This window comes from Carassius gibelio, chromosome B8 (assembly GCF_023724105.1).
Source record: "Carassius gibelio isolate Cgi1373 ecotype wild population from Czech Republic chromosome B8, carGib1.2-hapl.c, whole genome shotgun sequence".
Lineage (NCBI taxonomy): Eukaryota > Metazoa > Chordata > Actinopteri > Cypriniformes > Cyprinidae > Carassius > Carassius gibelio.
The window spans coordinates 27,163,475-27,183,899 of record NC_068403.1 but is presented as its reverse complement, the minus strand read 5'-3'; the positions used below and the strand labels follow the sequence as shown (position 1 = coordinate 27,183,899).

Here is a 20,425-nt window from a genome sequence, read left to right as displayed (position 1 = left end):
TATACAAGTGTATGTTTTGTGTCAGTTTACCTATTCTGTCATGTCTGCAAAACCAGTTGAAACTTAAAAAAGGGGGCTTTTATGACTGAGTTTGAAACAGATTGCACTGAGTTTTCTAAATGACACATATGTTGTTAGATCATTACAATCAATAGCACTCTTTTCATATATAGAACTCAAAAAGTCAGTATCCTTCATAAGTCAATCAAGGCAACTTCACAAGTCATATTCCTTGGCAAAGATAAACACCTTACTCTGTTCTCTTAAATGAAAGCGAGCACTCACCAGTATGGGGAATCCAGTTAGAAAGTCGTATATGAAGACTATTCCACTGATCAGATAGGTGATCTGCAGCGATGTCTTAACGGGCTCTGAGCCGTCAATGGATGAACGCCTCTTGCCCTGGGCATCCTCCACTACAATGGTGGGCACGTTAAATTTGTTCTTGTCCACGTTTTGACCCATCTGGATGGAAAAGGTCTGGAAGAGAGCAATTCCAATACAGATGACACCCATCACCACACTCCCGCTGATCAGCAGCAGGAAGCAGACACCGAAGCCCAAGCCGATTTCAGTCACAATGAAGCGACAGTTATCGTGGGTGTAAAAGCGCTCTGTGGTATCATGCCAGCCCACAGCGGGCAAAGTGGACAGAATGAATGACACCATCCAGATGCCCATGACCGTATGGACAGCCTGCTTTTTGGTGTTACTCAACCTGTTAGAAGATAAAAGAGATTGATGATTATAATGCTAATAATACAAAAATATATCATATCATAACATCACTGAGCTAAAAAGACATTTCGGTTCTTGCCATATTAATGATACTAAAGATTTTACTGAGGATGGTTGTAAAAACAGGATGAACTGTTTCACCATCATTTAGAAACCATATACAGGGTTGAAATAAACATCAAACGATATTCAACACCACTGACTGTACCACACGTTTCATGTTTAACTTCACCCTGCCCACTGTTATGTTATTAAACTCGTGTATTTACCACCACAGCAACCTTTCCATTTACCATTACACATTTACACTGTGGGGAAATTCTATCAATGTTTTAGATACTGTAAATATTGTAAGACTGAGTTACAGAGGTTAAAACTAAAAGTGTTACAATCATCTCCCTTATGTAACATCAAGATCCTGTCAAATCCTCATTTATGGAATCAAGTTCCACTGTATTTTTATTTTTATCTCAGAAATGTCACATTACAGAAGTAAAATAAGTTGTTGATAATATTATGTTTACTTTAAGTTAACTTTACGCTTAGAGCACAGCTGTGATTAGAAATTTCCTTGACTGAATAACATAAGACTAGATGGTTAAATGTGGAGTGCTATCTGAAGTACTGTTCATTTCTAAAAATAAATTTTTTCATAGTGTTCTGTCAGCAAAGAGGAATAATGATTTTTGCCCATAGGACACAAAAGTTCCAGTCATTATTAACATTTATTTTTTAATTTATTTAAAGCTGCAGTCGGTAACTTTTGACGCTCTAGCGGTTAATAAACAGAACTGCTTGCGTCTTGCGGAAGAACATCGTAGCCGGAGCTACTTCGCTCTGTTTATGTCTATGAAGAATCACAAAGGTACTGGGTTACTCCGCCGCAGTACCCCCGAAGCAATCTAAAATAGTCCGAATATAAACACTTATTATAGGTGCACCCTAGTGATTCAGGACAAGCTAAAAACACGGTTTGGAAAATGGATTCGTGGTGTACTCGCTTATTATATACATTTTTCTACATTTTGAACACAAACAAAGTAACGGACCGCAGCTCTGATTGGTTGTTTCTTACCGGGAGCGATGTATTTTCTGCAAATGGCAATAGGACACTGGGAAGAGCCAGAGGAGCTTGATTTTTTCACAGATTATCTGTCTCATATTCTACTGTCAGGACATAATGACAGGTTTAACAAATATGTAAAAAATATATTTTTACAAAAGTTACCTACTGCAGCTTTAATAGTGAATGCAAATGTCATTATACTGTATGTCAGCTAGTTTAATAAATATTTTCCCTCAAAAAGAGCCACATAAAAATAAATAAATAAATAAATAAAATTCACAATCATAATTCTCATAATTCACAATTCTTTTATGAGTGTTTTTTTTTACTCAGCCATGAAATGCAAGAAAAAATTAATAAATTGTGTGCACGATTTACTAATTAATTCCCTCAATATACCAAAACATTTACACAATTACTATTTAGTTCCCTCGATTTACTAATTCATTCCCTTTATATGCTAAATCATGTGCACAATTTATAAATTGAGGGAACAAAATAGTAAATTGTGCACACAATTTAGCCTACTATTTTTTTCCCTGCATGCCATGTGTGGGGCTCCTCACTTTTTAGTCTACAAAATGCTATAACTTCAATTTTTGAAGTATCGTTTTATTTTTTTATTTTTTTAAACCGGGGGTCAAGGTTTTAGCATGGGGCCACAGTAAATGTCATACTGCACCATTACCTATGAGAAATAATTAGTGTGACTGAGAGTATAACTCACATACAGCACAATGTTAATACATCAAATACAATTTATTTTTAAACTAACACAGAAGAACATTAAAAGGTTTTTGGAGAGTTTAAGTTTAGAACAAAATATACTTTGTGGAGTCCTCTGTAACCAAGGGCCCAATAAAATAACCAAAGGCCCCTGGGCTACAGAATTACAGTACACACAGTACAATATAATTTCTCCATAAATGGTTGCAAAGATGATGGACATATGAAGATAGTTGCTTGAACTACCATTAACAACTGAGTAAAACGTGAGGCTACTACATAGGTCAGAGTTTAACTTAATAACATCTAAAACATACACAAAATAGCACTGCCTAGTGGCTCTAAAATAATGTGGGAGAATAGCATACTCCCTGAAAGAGTATCTGTAAGATTCTATCATTAAACTACGGAGCCCCGCACATGACATGCAAGAAAAAATAAATAAATTGTGTGCACGATTTACTAATTCGTTCCCTCAATGTACTAAAACGTGCACACGATTACTGTTGCATTCCCTCGATTTACTATTTCGTTCACTCGATTTATAAATTGTGTGAATGATTTACTAATTCGTTCCCTCGATTTGCTAAATCGTGCGCACAATCTAGCAAATCGAGGGATCGCAATAGTCAATCGTGCACAAAATTTATTTATTAATCACACAATTTAGCATATATTTTTCCTGCATGTCATGTGCGGGGCTCCATATTAAACAGACTGAAATTAAATTAACATTAGCTTTTCATGATACAGAAACACTTCCTCTTACACGCTTTATCATCTCTGCTCCCAAAGGCCACACCAATTCTATTTTTATGGAAAATAACTTTTTTTTATCTTTCACTTTAAATTTGACTCAAAACTCTTTAAAAGTCCCAATGATATCTGTAAAATTGGCACCAGATGGCACCATTGCTCTCTCTCTCTCTCTCTCTCTCACACACACACACACACACACACACACACACACATACACACAAAACATTAATGGATGCCAAAAAATTACTCTATAATTCTATTAAACACTAACAGATATCTCAACATCTCAGCATCTTCACTTATTTCTAACTAGATTGACTTTCTTTCATACAAAAGTTCTCATTGAGAATAAACAGATGTTTAGATGTTAATGTTTTATTACAGTTTCTGTTTGGCAATTGTCGCTGACAATCATTTTACCATTTTTCTCATCAGGAAATATCTGTGAAAAAGTTTTTTTGTTTGTTTTTTATTTTGCATTTAATTTAAATGTATATATTTTGCTTTATTTTTATGTTTTTTGCTGTTGTTGTTGATGATGTTTTAAACATTACAGTCATTTCTATTGGCTTGTCTAGATATATCTCGCATTCTGAGCTCTCATTCTGCCATTTCTAGCAGCTTTGTAATGTTGAGAGGTATTCCTTTCTCCGGCGATGACAGAATGTATTGATGAAGCTTGCCTCCACTGATCACTGAATGTGTTTGGCAGGGGAAGAACTGCAGGAACTTCTTTTGAGTAAGCAAAATTGTTGATGTCAGAATAAATGAGTGTCTGGATCTGTTGACACAGGTCCACAGTTCCTTTGGGAGTTTTATTTGCAACAAAACAAAATTGTAATTTGAATTTCTACTCAAAAAGTGTCCAAAAGAGTTGTTAATACAATAAAAATCTAATATCATAGCCTAAGATGCAAATGTAACTGAAATTAGTCCAGCATAAATGCATGTAAAGTACAGCTGGTTCAGTATGCCTCAAACATTGAAGAAAACCATGAAAAAGTATTAAACAATTCACGTAAAATGGTTTGCGGTTCTATGCCACCATTCTTCAAACAGGCATCACCTTTATGTGACATGAACAAATCATTAAAAGGATACTCCACCCCAAAATGAAAATCTGTATTAACCTGAATTGAATGTTTTTTCTAATTCGTTTTTAATAAATTGATTTGAAATCCCTTTGACTACTGTGCATTTCAACAATACAGACATTAATTATGTGGTTACTGCATCCCATCCATTTCAGATGTATACTAACTGCTTTTCCCAAAGACTTATAGTATAGTTATAGTAGCTGGAAAGTATTGATGGTGAAACAGATGTATTGTTGTAGATCGGGGTGCCTAACCCTGTTGCTGGAGATCTACCTTCCTGCAGAGATCAGCTTCAACCTTGATCAAACACAACTGAACCAAGACAGACAGATGTGTTTGATCAAGTTTGGAACTGAATTCTGCAGCAAGGTAGATCAGGGTTGGGCACCCCGTTTGTAGATTAATAGTGCGGGCCTAATGAAGGATTTTTGGGGTCTAAAGGTGCTTTTTTTACTACACAGTACCAGCTCGACTCGCCTTGACTCGACTCGACTCGCCTTTGCTTGGTTTTCCACTGTGTAAAAGTTGTACCTGTACTTTCCTTCCAGATACTTTTATATTATCACCTCCGGCGAGGTTCTGAGCGAGCTGAGGTGAACTGAGGTGATACTAAAATGTGATGTGAAAACCCAGCAGACTGCTGATTGGTCAGAGAGAATCATCATTTTTCATTGCATCATCATTGCATGCCCCAGACGGAGTATACTGAATAACCCTACCAGCAGTGTTTTGTTTTTCTGCCTTTTGATGTCTCTCCAAACAACAGAGAACTGAGATAAAGCAGCTATGATTAAAGGAGAGTTGTCCTCAAACTGAATTGCTGACCAGAGAGCTCCAAATGAACTGACTGCCTGTCTAGAAAATGAATCTAATAAGACTATATACGTATGTGACATTGTCAATGGCAGGCCTTTTGCCAGCGTCTTAAAACCATAATCCAGGATTACTGCATCAACAAGGTGTTGTTGTTTTATAACATATTTGACTAAAATTTCAATTTTCGTTCAATAAAATTGAAACTGAATCCCTCTGAAGCCAATCCTAAACACAAATAAGATCTAAAACAAAGGAACTTTGTCCACAGTAGTGTTTGCATGTTTACAGGAAAGAAAAAACCTACTGTGATGTCACCAGAGCTATCGCTACCATAATGGCCAGTTTCTCAAACATATCTAAATGGTTTATATACAGTCAAACCAATATTTATTCAGACACCTTCAACATTTCTCACATTATCAAAGTTAACGTGTACTGTGTATATTAATTATGTATATATAAATACACATTCATTTATTGTTTAAAAAAAAAAAAAAAACTTTTATTTTGGATGTGATTAATCATGATTAATCGTTGTCCAGCACTAATATAATTATTATTAGATGCACTATATTGTATTATTTATTTTGTCACCATTATATTATACATTGACTTCGCCTCTCTAAACTGTTTCTCAGCTACTTGAATATGAAGTATTACAACACTATGAAAATAGGAGTCAGTTGTTAGGTGTTAGGAGTCAGAAGGCACTTAAATACATTTATGATTACCTGTCTGTCTGAACCAAAGAAATAAAAGTGAATTATCTGCACCATAATGAACTGCATAACATCATATAAATATATATATATATATATATATATATATATATATATATATATATTTTTTTTTTTTTTTTTTTTCAGTTGTGTTTTGCATTGAATCGCATTGTGTTGAATCGGATCGAAATCAGATCGAACTGTGTCATAATAAGGGTGAATCGTATCGCATTGCATCAGTAGCTGCTTAATATCTTTAATGTAATGTACCGTTGGCTATGCATCGAGATGCGTATCGCATTGGCCAGCAAGTTGTGGAGATGCACATCCCTTCTAGGTAGTATACTGTTTACTAGATATGCATATTAATGTCTTTGACTTACCTATAGTTGACAGGCCAGCGGACCATCCACATGCGGTGGTAGGACAGGGATGTGACAGAGAAGCAGGTGACCAGGGTAAGGGTGTAGAACGTAGAGACAAACACCTTGCAGAGTCCTTCGTTCCACTCATAGTTGGAGTGCTGTCGTCGCAGCTGAATGACACAATACATGGTGATAGGGATACCCATGTTGAGGATGTGCGTGCCAGCCAGGGTGCAGATAAGGAACTCCAGAGGTTTCCACTTCTTCTGCTTGGCGCTCACGCTCAGGATTCCCCAGGCGTTGGCCAGGATGGACACTCCTGAGCAGACCAGCCAGGCCAGTGCGTTGGTGCTGATGACCTCATCGTTCATGATGGAGCAGCCTGCGAGAGCTGGAGGGGAATGGAATGGCAAAAGGTGTGGGATTAGCCGCGGGCAAAGGCAGGTGCCAGGCCCGAACAGGCATTCCTACAGGGACAGACAGTCCTTCCTCTGGATGTGCTGAGAGGACGGGGTGAGGGGCACAGCAGTGTGAAGGGGCAGTGGACTCGGGCAGAAGAGGAGCACATGCGCTGAGAGCCAGTCCATTGCCAAAATAATCCTGAAATAGAAAGAAAATGACAGATCTTGAAAACACAGACATGACAAGAAGAGACATGGGAAGTCATAAAGTTACTGTAGTTGTTGTATTGTAGGAACTAGCAAGCAGGGTGGTTCCTAGAGAACCAATTTCACTCTTTGGCCATTTTCCTGGAATTCTGAAGTGTAAATGTCTTTATTCACGAGTCATGACTATTCAATATATTATTCTTTATTTACAAACATGGACTCCAAATTTGGATTAATGAATGTTTTCTCTTTGGTTGGGCACTACAACGTCCGTAATTTTACCTGCATCCCACCTCAATAGCAGAAAAAGTGTTTTGAAAACCTATATGAAAACAATAAGTTCATTATTATTATTATTATTATTATTATTATTATTATTATTATTATTATTATTATTATTATTATTTTAGGTAAGTACATAGTAGTTAAGGCCCCCTAATTGAAAGTTGGACCAAGTTTTCAACTTTATGCACTTGGGGCAGTGACAATTTTATGAGCCGTGTTTTATACATAAAGTATTCACAGGTTCGTATAACCATAAAATCATAAAAGGTTAGTTTGGCATGCATTCCTCAATGGCTCATGTTGAGACACAACTCAAGCTCTAATACTCCCCCCTATACGTAGGTCTGCTACATGAGGATGAGGGATACTGGAGGGATACTATTCTTAAACACTTTTGTGTCTTAATGGATTATTATAAAATTAGATGGGCTTAGTCCTGAAACTTCATTAAATAGTATTTCTGACAAATATATGTAAATGGTGTGCATCTTTAAGCCAAAACCTGTTTCTGGAGATCTAGTATCCTGCAGTGCACTTCCAACCTTTGTTCTAACACACATCTTTGTAATGATCAGGACTTCCTGAAAATCTTCATTAGACAGTACAGGTATAATTGATTAGCATTCGAGCTGGTGGAAGGTAGACCTCCTGCTCCATTGAAGCATGGCCACTATTTACCAACACTAATGCCACATTTGCAATTAAGGGTTTAAAATGATAGTTTTGATACTGTTCACAAAATTGCAAACTATTGCAAACATGAATTTATATTGAATATGTATCACCTAGCCTGATTACAGTTTTTTTTTTTTTACTGTAATATTTTCTTGTCACAATTTCTGAAACCTGACACTCACAGCAGACTCACACACCAATTCTGCAAAACATAACATACAGTTCTCTATATAACACACAAATTTAACAGGAATTAATATCATGGCAAAGGTTTTTGCAAATGTTTGCTTTTGAGATGTGTTTGTAATCATTTGAATGCAGTGCTTCATTTTGCAAGATATGTGAAACATTTAGCATTTTATGCATGCAATTCTTGGATGAATGTGTAAAGTTTTGAAAAAAAGAGGCAATGTTCTGAAAATGTGTATGAATAAAAAAACCTGTAATAAGATACCCAGTTTCAGTATGTCTATATAAGATTGCTTTGTGCATAAAAATGAGAACTTTATTGCCATTTTTGTATTGCTTACACAACAATTAGGATAAGGTCTACCAAAATCAATCAATCAATCAAACAAACAAATAAATAAAACATATTAAGGGTGTGCTTCAATAGGTAATGTAAAAATACTTTTTGAATAAATGTTTCTGATGTCTAAGGGAGTGGGAACGGTTCAAAATAATTTCTAAGCAATTTGTATAGAATCACAGCACTGTTTGAGATCAGCAGCAAATGACGAACATTTCAAACCACTGACAATCTATCCAGGACCACTGAATTTTGCCAAAGAGCATAGACATGAAGATGTTGTAAGCCACTCTAAGAAGCCCACACTGTAAAATAACTGCCAGGAATTTACTGGGTTATTATACAATACATTACTATATTCAGAAATGCATTGTGAAATCAATGCATGCTGTATATTCATATTAAATTTCTGATCTAATCATGTCAGAAGTGTAACAAAAAAATGCTGGGTGCCTTCATAGTACAAATGCACTGTAAAAACACAGTATGATACTGTTTGTTTACAAGCAATTTTTGAGAGTACAGTTAGATACAAGAGGAGTCCCACCGAGAAATTACTGTGAAAGTAACCAGAAATATACAGTAATTCTGCACTGAACAGTGCAGGATAGCTAATTCTGGTGTATTCAATTGAGCTTAATTTTGTTGAAAGGTGGATCTCCACAATGAAGATTCCAAACATATCAGTATAGTCTAATAAAAGCTATTTTCTACATGTGTTGAGTCATTTCATTACAGACTAAAACTGTTGTAATTTATAACAAAAGCATCACCTTAAATCACTTAAATTACACCAGGTTGGATGCAAACTTATTTACCCTGCTCCACTGACGAATGGCCAATATTCACCTTATCACATCTCTGACATGTGCCAAATATTTATCATTGTTATGTGGTGGATGCCATTTCCAAATCTCCAAGAGAAAAACCTTGCTATAGATTTTGGCATACAAAAGAGCAATGATTATATAAAGAAACAACGACCACTCTTTTTATGTTTTAAGATAATCAAATTAACATATGCTCTGATTTATCCTGCAATCATCTGTTTCAAATTGCAAGACACCACAAGAATTGATATGTAAATTACAGAAAACCAAGCCATAATAATAGTCAATCACACTGTCAGATTATCATGGATAGACCCTTCATTTGAATAAGATAACAAAAAAGGATAATATTGTGCTTTTGTGTTATTCACAGATTTGTCCGTTCAAACAAATCTGTTTAAGCACCAGTGATTGTTGTGTGTGTGTGTGTGTGTGTGTGTGTGTGTGTGTGTGTGTGTGTGTGTGTGTTAACACAGAAGCAGAGAACAGTAATAAGAAAACATCTGAGCAGAATTTTTTTTCTCCATGCTGGTGCTTCTCCTCTTCAATTCACCACACTCATTTTCTATAAAGAGCAGATCAGGGAACAGGAATGGCCATAGCAGAAGCTTGGTTTTGTGCCCAGTGACCCATTTTTATGTTGTTTTTAAGGTTTGTTTTTAGATTTTGACTATTTGATTTGACATGACTATTTCAAAAAGAGCCAGTCACTTTTTTATTATCTGTTGTTATTTGATAGAATCAATGATGTCATGTGTCTAAACAAGATGTCCAGGACCTCCAGCAGAAATATAGGCCCACAACATTAAAAATACAGCAGCATATTTAATTGTACACATTTTTATCCCTATTTTCACCAAACCCATCTTGAGGGTTTGCTGTTAAAAGATAATATTTTATAAACATCTGACAATAAAGGCCAGTCCCATTTGAAGTTCCAGTTAAATCTGACAACTGAACATGCTGGTTATTATTTATGGTGAAATCATTTTTTTTCTAGATTTTGTTCTTGAAGCCCTCCCAAACCACATGTGGTGATGTAGGTACTGTTTGATATTTTTTTTAAAGGTTATCTGACCCTGAAACTCAACCTTTTTCTGCAATTCCCCAGCTGTAATCCTTGGAGAGTCTTTGGCCACTCAAACTCTCCTTCTCACCATGCATTAGGAAAATATAGACACATGTCCTCTTCCAGACAGATTCATAACATTGTCTGTTGACTGGAACTTCTTAATTATTGTCCTGATAGTGGAAATGGGAATTTTCACTGCTATGGCTCTTTAAAGTCACTTTCTAATTTGTGATGCTCAATTATCTTTTCCTGCACATCAGAAATATATTTTTGTGTGTGTGTGATGGGTGATGAATTTGGAATTTGGCACCCCACCCCCCTCTTATTTATATTTCTGTAAAATAGGAAGCAATGGCTGGATAATTTCATGTTCATAATCACACTGGTGTGTTAAAAATTGTGAATATGAATGGAAATATATTTCAGATATATTTTACTCATAAGAATTTCAAGGGTTACGAGAAATTGTGTCCAACGGTGTATTTGAGAAAAAAAAAACATTTGATAATGATATTTCCCCCCATTTTAGGTTAGAACTTTGTGAAAAAAAAAATAACAATGCAGATTTATCTTCACAGCCTTCTTTGATCATATTTACCAATGTTACAAACAATTCTGATCACACGTGCAGCAGAACTCTGGGCATCTGTGGACTCAGATTTGAATAAAAAAAGAACAGGTTATATGTAATGCTTTACACATATCCTGCATAGCCATACCTGACAGGAAGGCCTTGGAGGCCACCACACTTCGGGTGGAGTGAGCCCTGACCCCCAAGGGTGAGGGAAGACCAGAGGACTCGTAAGACATAGCAATGGCATCAACGATCCACCTACTGAGGCTCTGCTTAATGGTAGGCAGAACCCTCTTGGAAGGACCATAATATTATATTCATACTGATTATAATAGGACAAATAACTGGTCAGACTTCCAACACATGGCAGCTCTTTGGACATATGTGTCCAGTGCAATTTAGCTTCTGCTGGTCAGACTCCCGAAAGGGTCGATGGGCCATGGTACTGAGGAGGGCACTTTAGGGATGTACCCTGGCCTAGGGTAAAGAAAAGCTTTGGCCAAGCCGGGCACAAAGTCTTGGAAGGAGTGGGCCACTGACAAGGCCTGCAAATCTCAGACACTTTTTAGAGAAATTATGGCTAATAAGCTTTCTTAAGTGTCAGAACTTGATCCCCATGGTGGAACACAAGGTCATACAGGAGGCCTTAGCCTCAGTGCACTGCAGAGATAGCATGTAACCAGGGGGTATCTTCCCACAGAATGACCACAGAGAGGGGTGTAGTAAGCAGTTATAGCTGCCACGTACACCTTCAGGGTGGAGTGGGTCAACCATTCAGAGTATCAAGCCTGCAAGAACTCCAGCACTGAACTGACCACTAGTAAAATGAGTTTCTCCTGAGCCCACATGCACAAGGATCTGGTGTGCCAGCTTGTACAAGCGGCGAGATGCAGACCTTCCTGGGGGTTGATGTACTATGAGACCACCGATGAGTTGAAAATATGCAGATGTCTTAGGTCTAGGAGAAAAAGTGCTTCAATGCTTGAAATATGGCCAGCATCTCCAAGCAGTTTATGTGCCACTCCAAAGACCGCAGGAAGGGTGGCCACCCATGACCGCACCCCAACCAGTGAGAGACATATTTGTCGTTAACGATACGCGACAACAAGGAACTCACAGCACTGGTCCCTGTGACAATAGCCAAGATTCCTCCACAAGTCTAAGGCACAAAAGCATCGCTGCATGACCTTGATCATGCAAAGTGGATTTCCTGTCAAGGAAAACCCCTGCTCTTGAGCCAACACTGTAGGGGTCTCATGTACAGCAGGCCAAAAGGTATCACGTTGGACACAGCTGCCATCAGACGCAGCAATTCTTAAACTGCTTTACAATGAGTGACCAGCCCTTTTTGATTGCAGTGAGAATAGACACTATCCAAGCAGGAGACAGCTGTGCCTGCATCATGGTCAAATTCCACATCGCGTCCAGATAAGTGATCCTCTGTGATGGTGAAAGCACACTTTCTTTGCATTTAGTCTTAACCCAAACTCTTTCATATGGGCGAGAATGACATCTCGACAACCGTCTGCCCCAATTGAGCTAGAATCAACCAATCATTGATATAATTTAGTATGCAGATGCAGTGGAGCCAGATCCACATTCTAACACTTTGTGAAAGTTCAGGGTGAGAGTGAAAGGCTAAACGGAAGAACCTGATATTGGTAAGCTTTGCCCCCAAAAACAAACCTCAGAAACTTCCTGTGTTGTGGAAGGATGGAGACATGGAAGTACCTAAGACCTAAACTTGGGTACAATCCCCCATACTTCTTCGGAGCAAAGAAGTACCGGCTGTAGAGAGGAGGGACCACCTTGATGGCCTGGAGGTGAATTCTGTAACTTCTTACTACAGTCTACAGGACCCATCTTGAAATAATCAGCAGAAGCTTCCACGCTGCCAGAAAAGGGAATTAAGTCTCTCAAAACTGACCTACGGTGTAATAGGAGACCTCCTCAAATGCAGTGAGCTTCCAAGATCAACTATGATTTCTGGCAGATACTGAGACATGTTCTCGCTGAAGGCTGCTGTGCCCTGAAGCACTAGCTGTAGCAGGGTTAACCGCTCGGCCACCTGATGGCACTGAGGAGAGTAGGGGCACTGTATAATGAAGTGTACACTGTTCTTTCCCTGTGGAGGCTGCCCTCCGAAGCCCTGGGACACAAACAAAGGGCTTATTGGCTGAAGATTTCTTAGCCAGGACGGTCCTCAGAGCAGGCTGAGTGTTGAAGTGGGGTGTATGAGTCACAACACTCACTTTCTGCGCCTCTTTGTATGAGAATTGGGCACATGGCTGTCCAGCAGCCTCATGAGCCATATAGCAGTGAGGCAAGAACTGCCAGCGCTTGTTTACGAGCCTCTTTAAACTTGCATCGCTGTACAGGCCAGATGGTGCAGGCAGGGTTTCGAGGAGGAAGACCCTGCCTTTCTCTTTAATTTCAGACAGGGTCAACCATAGATGCCTCTCTGTGGCCACTTGGGCTCCTCATACTGTGCAGACTGAGGTGGTTCGTCAGCGCTCTCGCCATCACCCTCTCCCCTGGGGCACGAAACCACTCCCTCAGAGAAAGCTTCCGAACTCTGGGAGGTGTCGCTGGATCTGGTGGCCAAGGGAGAAGGGACTCCATTCCCTCCACCAAATTCATTTGCGAACCCCATGACAGCAATCGCCATGCTATCTTGGCACATGTGGGACTAGAGCAGTGGGGAGTGTTAGCAAGGCCTCCCTCCTCGAAGAGAGCCCCCCGGGAGTGAAGCATGCACAGTGAGGCACTCACAGTGTGGACAGTAAGCCCCCTTCAGAGCTGACTCGGCGTGCTTCACTCCCAGACAAACAACACAAAGGCTGTGTGTATCATCGCCCATTATGTAGCATGAGCAAGGAGGAACCCACAGCCTTAAATGTTGCTTGCCTTTATCAACCCGTATCATTCTTGTGCTTTGACTTTAGCATATTAACTTTTCTGGTTTGAGACAGTGACAGACAACAATAAATAAGACATATACACACAGAGCACTTCACTTAATGACAGGAGCTGCCACTGTCTCCACCGCACATGCTTTTATGGCTTCCTGGTCACACGTCACCCTGTCCGTGAAATGCCATCCATTAATGGGTCTGATTACACACACGATTCAGAACATGGTCATGCTGAAGTGTGCTCAAAAAGGAGACCCTTATTATTACTTAAAACGCCTTAAATTTTGATCAGGTATAACAAATACCATTCAAATACCAGCAAAACATAAAAAAAGAAAAAGAAAAAGTCTCTCAGACGAAAGTCTTCTTATGGCCATCATTGTGCATTTTAAAACCATTTCCATGAATCACACCATTGTTTGAAAGCATCAAAAATTAAGAATATTTTAAACCACTGGCAATCTATTCAGGACCACAAAATGTTGCCCATGAGCATAGAAATAAAGATGTTGTAACACTAAGAACCCCAGGATAACAACAAGACTTAGATGTACATCTTGCCTCAGTCAATGTCAAAGTGCATGAGTCAACCCAGAGACAATTTATAAGAGACATGCCACTTCCTCAGTCCTCAATAGAACTATATAAGGAAAACCCTTAACGGCAAAGATGGCGGTTGTATGCACATGTCCCGCCCCTCCCGCTGGAAAGCCAATCATCTGCTTTTAACAGTCAAGCTGGGAAACATTTAAGCCTATCGTCTGGTTCCACTGATGCATGCATACAGGTGAGGAACCCTTGTGCATGCGTATTAAAAGTATAACTTGTGGGCAAAAAGGCGTTTTAAACCTTATTTTGGGGCGAAGTCATCACCATTTTTTTCAGCAATTTTTAACATTTTTTACTGCTGTTTCTGTACATGCAGTTTTTATGTCCCGGTGATCAATGAAAGTGCAGTTCTGATTCTATGCCCATTCATTTAGATAGGAGCTTGGTCTTGTTAGTCTGAAATAGCTGCCCAGAGGCGTTGCCAAGATGGCGGCCGAGTGGCCAACTTGCCTAAAAGGACTTTGGTCAACCCTACATGTGTGGTTATGATAGAAGAATTCACCACTGTCAAAGGGGAATTCAAGATGAGATTTATCAACAGTACAGATGCTAAGGTGCAGTCTGTATATAGTTTCTCCTAGACAGCCATAACACTGTGTCTACACCAAACACGAGCACTAAACACTATAGATCTCATTATAATCAGTGATGCTGTCTACACTGGATGTGGCATGGCATGACACAAAAATAATTCCCAACAGAAAACTACTGCTGCGTTCTATTTATGACGTATTGACACAAATTTCAAATTATTTTCAATGGTTGCTTTGGCATTGACCAGAATAGACAGACTTTAACTGTTGGAGGCACGGTGCGACAACTGTCTCTTCCAGTGTAGACACTTGTGTTGTCAAAAGTACCAACCGCGATACCATTCGGTACTGAAATTTAAATAACCATCCATTTCCCATTAAGATTTGAGCACTGTTGATTCTTAAACAGAGCTGAATGGTCATTGTTTTCACATGCTCAACAGATATGTCTGTGATTGGCTTCAATGCTCATCGATTCATGCTCTTCACAGAGTGCTCACACGGCCGTGATACCATATGAAAATGGATCCGTCACTGTCAGAGGATCCCTAATATCTGCACATAGATGGATCCGCTGATGGATGCGACTTTCAAACACTCGCGTGTGTTTCTGTGTGAGCACTCAGTGAAGATCATAAAGCGATTAGCACTGAAGCCAATCACAGATGTATCTGTTGAGCATGTGAAAACAATGACCGATCAGCACTGCTCAACAGGGCTCAAATCTTGGTGGGGAATGGATGTTTTTAAAATTTCAGTACTGAATGGTATCACGATTGGTACTTTTGATGACACTAGTAGACACAGTGTAAGACTGAATGGACAGCAAAGGAGACTACTGTCTCATTTTCAGTACTACTGTTCAGTACTACTGACTACTGTTCAGACATTTCCTCTGAAAAAAAAATGAGAAAATTACTTTCTTCAGTTTTAGAAAAAAGACCGTAGCTCATTGAGCTCAGATTTAACAAGATACTAATACATGCAATCTACAGTTTCAATAAGATCTCTGTACGAACGCAAATGTTTTTCATCAAAGAAAGAAACCTTCCAGAATTACTTGGCCAAAAAAATAAAATAATAATCTTAATCAAAATTCAAAGCACTTAGAAATGAATAGCAGCTGCAGTTTTTGTTAATAATTCATGCTAGCTTTTGACAGTGTTTTTAGGAAAAAGACAATCCAGCTGTTTGCTGATTAAGACATTAAAGTGACTGAGGACTGTGCTGCATGTCCTTCATTCAAAATGTATCTGATGTTTAATAATTGATCGCTATAACCAGAAGGAATGACCGCGAGTGGGTAACTTCAGTATGTCCTGACATACACTTGCACCTTATATTTAAAAAAAAAACTATCCAACCAAACACACAACATTATTGCTGCTCTTTCAGAATTTAAAGTATTTTATTCATATTATGCTGAATTTTTGTGAAACACAAAAACCAGAAATCATTGTTGAATGCTCAGTTGAAGTAAATTCATGAAACTTCTGTCATCATTTACTAAATGTTTACATCAAGTTGTTCCGAATATGTACAGTATAAATTTAATTCTTAAAGTTCAAACAATATTCAAACTGCCAAGCTCCTAAATCGACTAAAATGCATCAGAGCATTATAATGACTTATCTCCTGGAATGTTGGCTCATTTTGCAGATGCATATATTAAATTAGGTGGGTTATGTCACACAATAATGCTGTTTGCTGTTAAACTACAGGCACAATGTATTTGAATTCAGTATTGTAGCATTATTTTTAATATTGTTTCAATTATTATATGCTCATTACATAGGAGACTTTATGCTGACAATGGCATGTCATACTGATCTTGTTTGTAAAGGAGCAACAGAACAATTCTGCTGCAGTATAAATGGTCTGCAGTGGAAACACTTCACACATAATTACTGTGTTGAACAAGTTTCCAAAACATAATTAAAGAGAGAATGTCTGACAATGAGCAGGCCTGTGAGCGGAGCCAAGTTTACACCAGGCATCACTTACTCATACATGTGCTTTGCTCTATAACAGATATTGTTGGAGAGTTTTGTACATTAATTCATAAAAAAACTATTCTGCACAGCCTAAAGTTATATTTTATATTTTCTTTAGGCATTATTTTAAAGGGACAGGAAAGCACTGCTTATAATGTTAAAAGGCAGTTGAAAGTAGAATTGCTGGTGAGTCATTGAGTTTAGTGTAATGCTGCTTGCTAAATTCCAGACTGCAAGCCACATAAAGACCATCACTCCCCACAGTCACTGTGTGAACAATTTAGTTTATCAGCATTCCTTGGTTGGCTTGATAGCAGTCTTGGGGTTATGCCACAGTTTAAGCCTCAACTGGATTAAAGTCAAGACCTCTATTGCCTCTATTTAAAGCCCAGGGCATTTGTGCAACCTACAAATCCAGTATCATCTCCTGATTGAATCCAATAAGCTTTAGGAGAAGTCTGAGGTTGACTTATTTTGTCCACCCTTCACTGTGAATTATTCTTCAGTATCTTCAATAAAATGTAAAAAGTACAACAGTTTGTATGTTATTAGTTTAGGCACATTGTATTTGTCTGTAAATGTCATCAACATCAACAGCATCACAAAAATACTGACTGTTTCATACTGCTAATGTCAACTGCATTAAACTACATTTTATAAAGGCTGCACCAACAGTAGTCTGAAACAATGACTGAGTATCCAATTGCTTATTCATATTATGGAAAGATTATTATTTGTAAAAAATCCTTTTGAATATACAAACATAATAAATACAAAATAAGCAGTAACGAAAGTAAATATTCCCAGTTCTGATTTCATCTCGACTTGAGCTATCTTCTACGTACAGAACATCATTAAAAATAGCAATATTCCATCAGAAACAGAATTCCTTTAGTTTTTCCCTACTTAATAAAGTATTTTATGGGAACCGCAAATAATAATAAATTTTCAACATTCATTTGCCAGCAATACTTCCTTCGTTCAGCTGAGTATATCCTCATGATATTGGCATCACATGACAGTGTGCTTTTTGGACTAGTTTGTTTTATTGTCAGTATTCATGTATCTTAAATTTAGCGTCGTTGTGAAAAAGAAGTACACTTTAGCATAAAAGAATATTTATTGCAGAAACAATATACTTATTGCAAACTGCGCAAATATACTTAGGTGCAAACTGCATGTGTTTTTGTACACTTAATTGCATGTTTACTGCAATTAAATTAATATGTATTACTGTTTAAATGTACTTTATATTAAATGCAATTTGCTGAATTTTAGAGTTTTTTTTTTTTACCCACTTAAGTAGAGCATCAGTATATCTTCTGTAATTACTTGTCTTTGAAATAGGCTTAAAATGTACTTCTCAATGTATTGACAAACATCTATGGTAAACTAAAATACACATTGTTATCACGTCTATTGAAATTTCATATTTTTAAAAACATTAGTAATGACAAATTTGATAACATGCTGAAGTTGCAGTTTCAAATATATCTTTACATTTAATACTGAATAACACACTACAGCTGAAATTATAATCAAGTAAGCTATTTCAAGTACATGTTTGATTATGTTAGTCAAAGCATAAAAATAAGTGTACTTCTTTAAAGCATGGAAAATATATGAAAACATACTGATTTAAAGTGTACTTTAAAGTAATAGCTTTAATCTTTAATCTAAAGTGCACTTTTAAAAATGAAAATTCAAGAAACAGTCATGAAAGGTCACTATCTTACACTTAAGTTTTCTTTCATTTTAATATCAAAATTAAATATCTGCAAATACAGATTAAGATCTGAAGTACTCCACAAATTCAAATCAATACAATTGAGCAAGCTTCGTTTTCACAGCTGCATGTAACACTTTATTTTAATGGTCACGTAGGCATGTTCTTGCTTATAAAGAAGAACCACTACATAAATGCAGTATATTGCTAATTGTTAGTGCATGGCAATGCATTAACTAGTTTTAACACATGAGACCTGATTGTTAAGTGCTTTCATTAATGTTTACATTGTTATATTGCAAGCATGCTTTGTTTTACGATTAAATTCACAATGTTATTCAACACCAAGCAAATTTTGTCCAGAAGAAGAAACATGTTTGGTTACATTTTGGTTAGTTCCTAAGTGGCAAACAAATAAAAAAATAAATAGAAATGTTATCTTAGATTGTCATCTGATCTTATCATTATGGATGGATAAATACAAAAGCTATCCACAAATATAATTCACGACAGAACAAAATGCTAACATAAATTAAATTACTGGACTGTGTAGGAATATGTCATACTACCTGCAATATATTATGTCATACAGATGATGGATGGCTAAATGCATCCATTTACAGTCAGCTGAAGGAGGGAGCTGATGTCAATATGCTTACACTAGACGTTTATAATCCCAATGTCATTTGTTTTAAATGCAAACTGTTAATTGTTTGAGTGACACATAGCGTGTTTGTGTTTTTGTACCCTGTAGTACAAAGGAGAGTTCGTCACCGATCGTTAAAATGCAAATAAAGCAGTTTAATGAACGACATTTGCAGTAATTTTGACAGTTGACTGCAGTCGTAGGTGTTCAGTATAGACTCTATGATGTTGTTCGTAATGTGAGCTCTATGGGCGATTTGTCACATGTGATAACGTTGAACTGTATTAAATGAAGCCTCAGTTATATCATCTCTCTTCAACTCACATTTGATCCTATTAGCTTCTCATATGCTATCAAAACAACGAAATCGCGTTAAATGTTTTAAAGACCTTTAAACCTTGTGCATTAAATCAAAATGTACGAACGTGTTACGATCAAAATGCATCATAAAAATCACATACAGTACACACATTTCCACACAGATTATATCGACTGCGAAAGGAAATGTTATCATGCTAACCCACCTATTTGTAGTTATCCGTCGATATCTCCAGATTCAAATGTATTGCTGCTTCATTATCAACCTTCAGTTCCTTCCGCTATTTTATTCCAAACACGAGAACAGCGCTTCAGAAACGGAAACAATATGGCTAAATGTGGCAGTAACCATTGAAGAAAGACCACCATTTACGCATCCAGAGGTGAACAGAAGATGACTTCACGGAGGAGAGCGATGAAACAACAATGGTTGACCGCTATCGCATCGTCTCATTGAGGTCTTGCTGGAGGAGGAGGATGAATGAGCATCAGATGATGGGAGGCTGGGATCAGATCTCTCTCTCTCTCTCTCTCTCTCTCTCTCTCTCTCTCTCTCTCTCTCTCTCTCTCTGTGACTGTAACCAGATGAGGTTCGAAAGTCTGTACTTTTAGCGCATACATGGTTTCTGAAAGGTCAATGAGTCAACTTGTTTTGAAGATATTTTATTTGGTAAAACTCGCCCAGGTATACATAAAACTCATATATATATAATAGTATTATAATTGGATTTATATTGCTTTATGGTCAAAAACACTGTTACTGATCTATCTATCTATCTATCTATTATCTATCTATCTATCTATCTATCTATCTATCTATCTATC

At 37.5% G+C, this 20,425-nt stretch overlaps 1 protein-coding gene across 2 annotated transcripts in view; it reads right to left on the bottom strand.

Annotated features, from left to right (window-relative positions):
- LOC127963159 (probable G-protein coupled receptor 153) overlaps positions 1–20,119 on the bottom strand; it is a 29,180-nt gene extending 9,061 nt beyond the window's left edge. The window contains exons 1-3 of one of the 2 annotated variants that reach the window (XM_052562916.1): positions 19,807–20,119; positions 6,305–6,886; positions 286–718 (exon numbers count right to left, since the gene is read on the bottom strand). In XM_052562916.1, the coding sequence (XP_052418876.1) occupies positions 286–718; positions 6,305–6,657 (786 nt within the window). In that variant the 5' untranslated portion in view covers positions 6,658–6,886; positions 19,807–20,119. The remainder of the gene's footprint in view (positions 1–285; positions 719–6,304; positions 6,887–19,806) is intronic. The other variant, XM_052562917.1, reaches the window with a different exon arrangement.
- Positions 20,120–20,425: the final 306 nt, after the last annotated feature.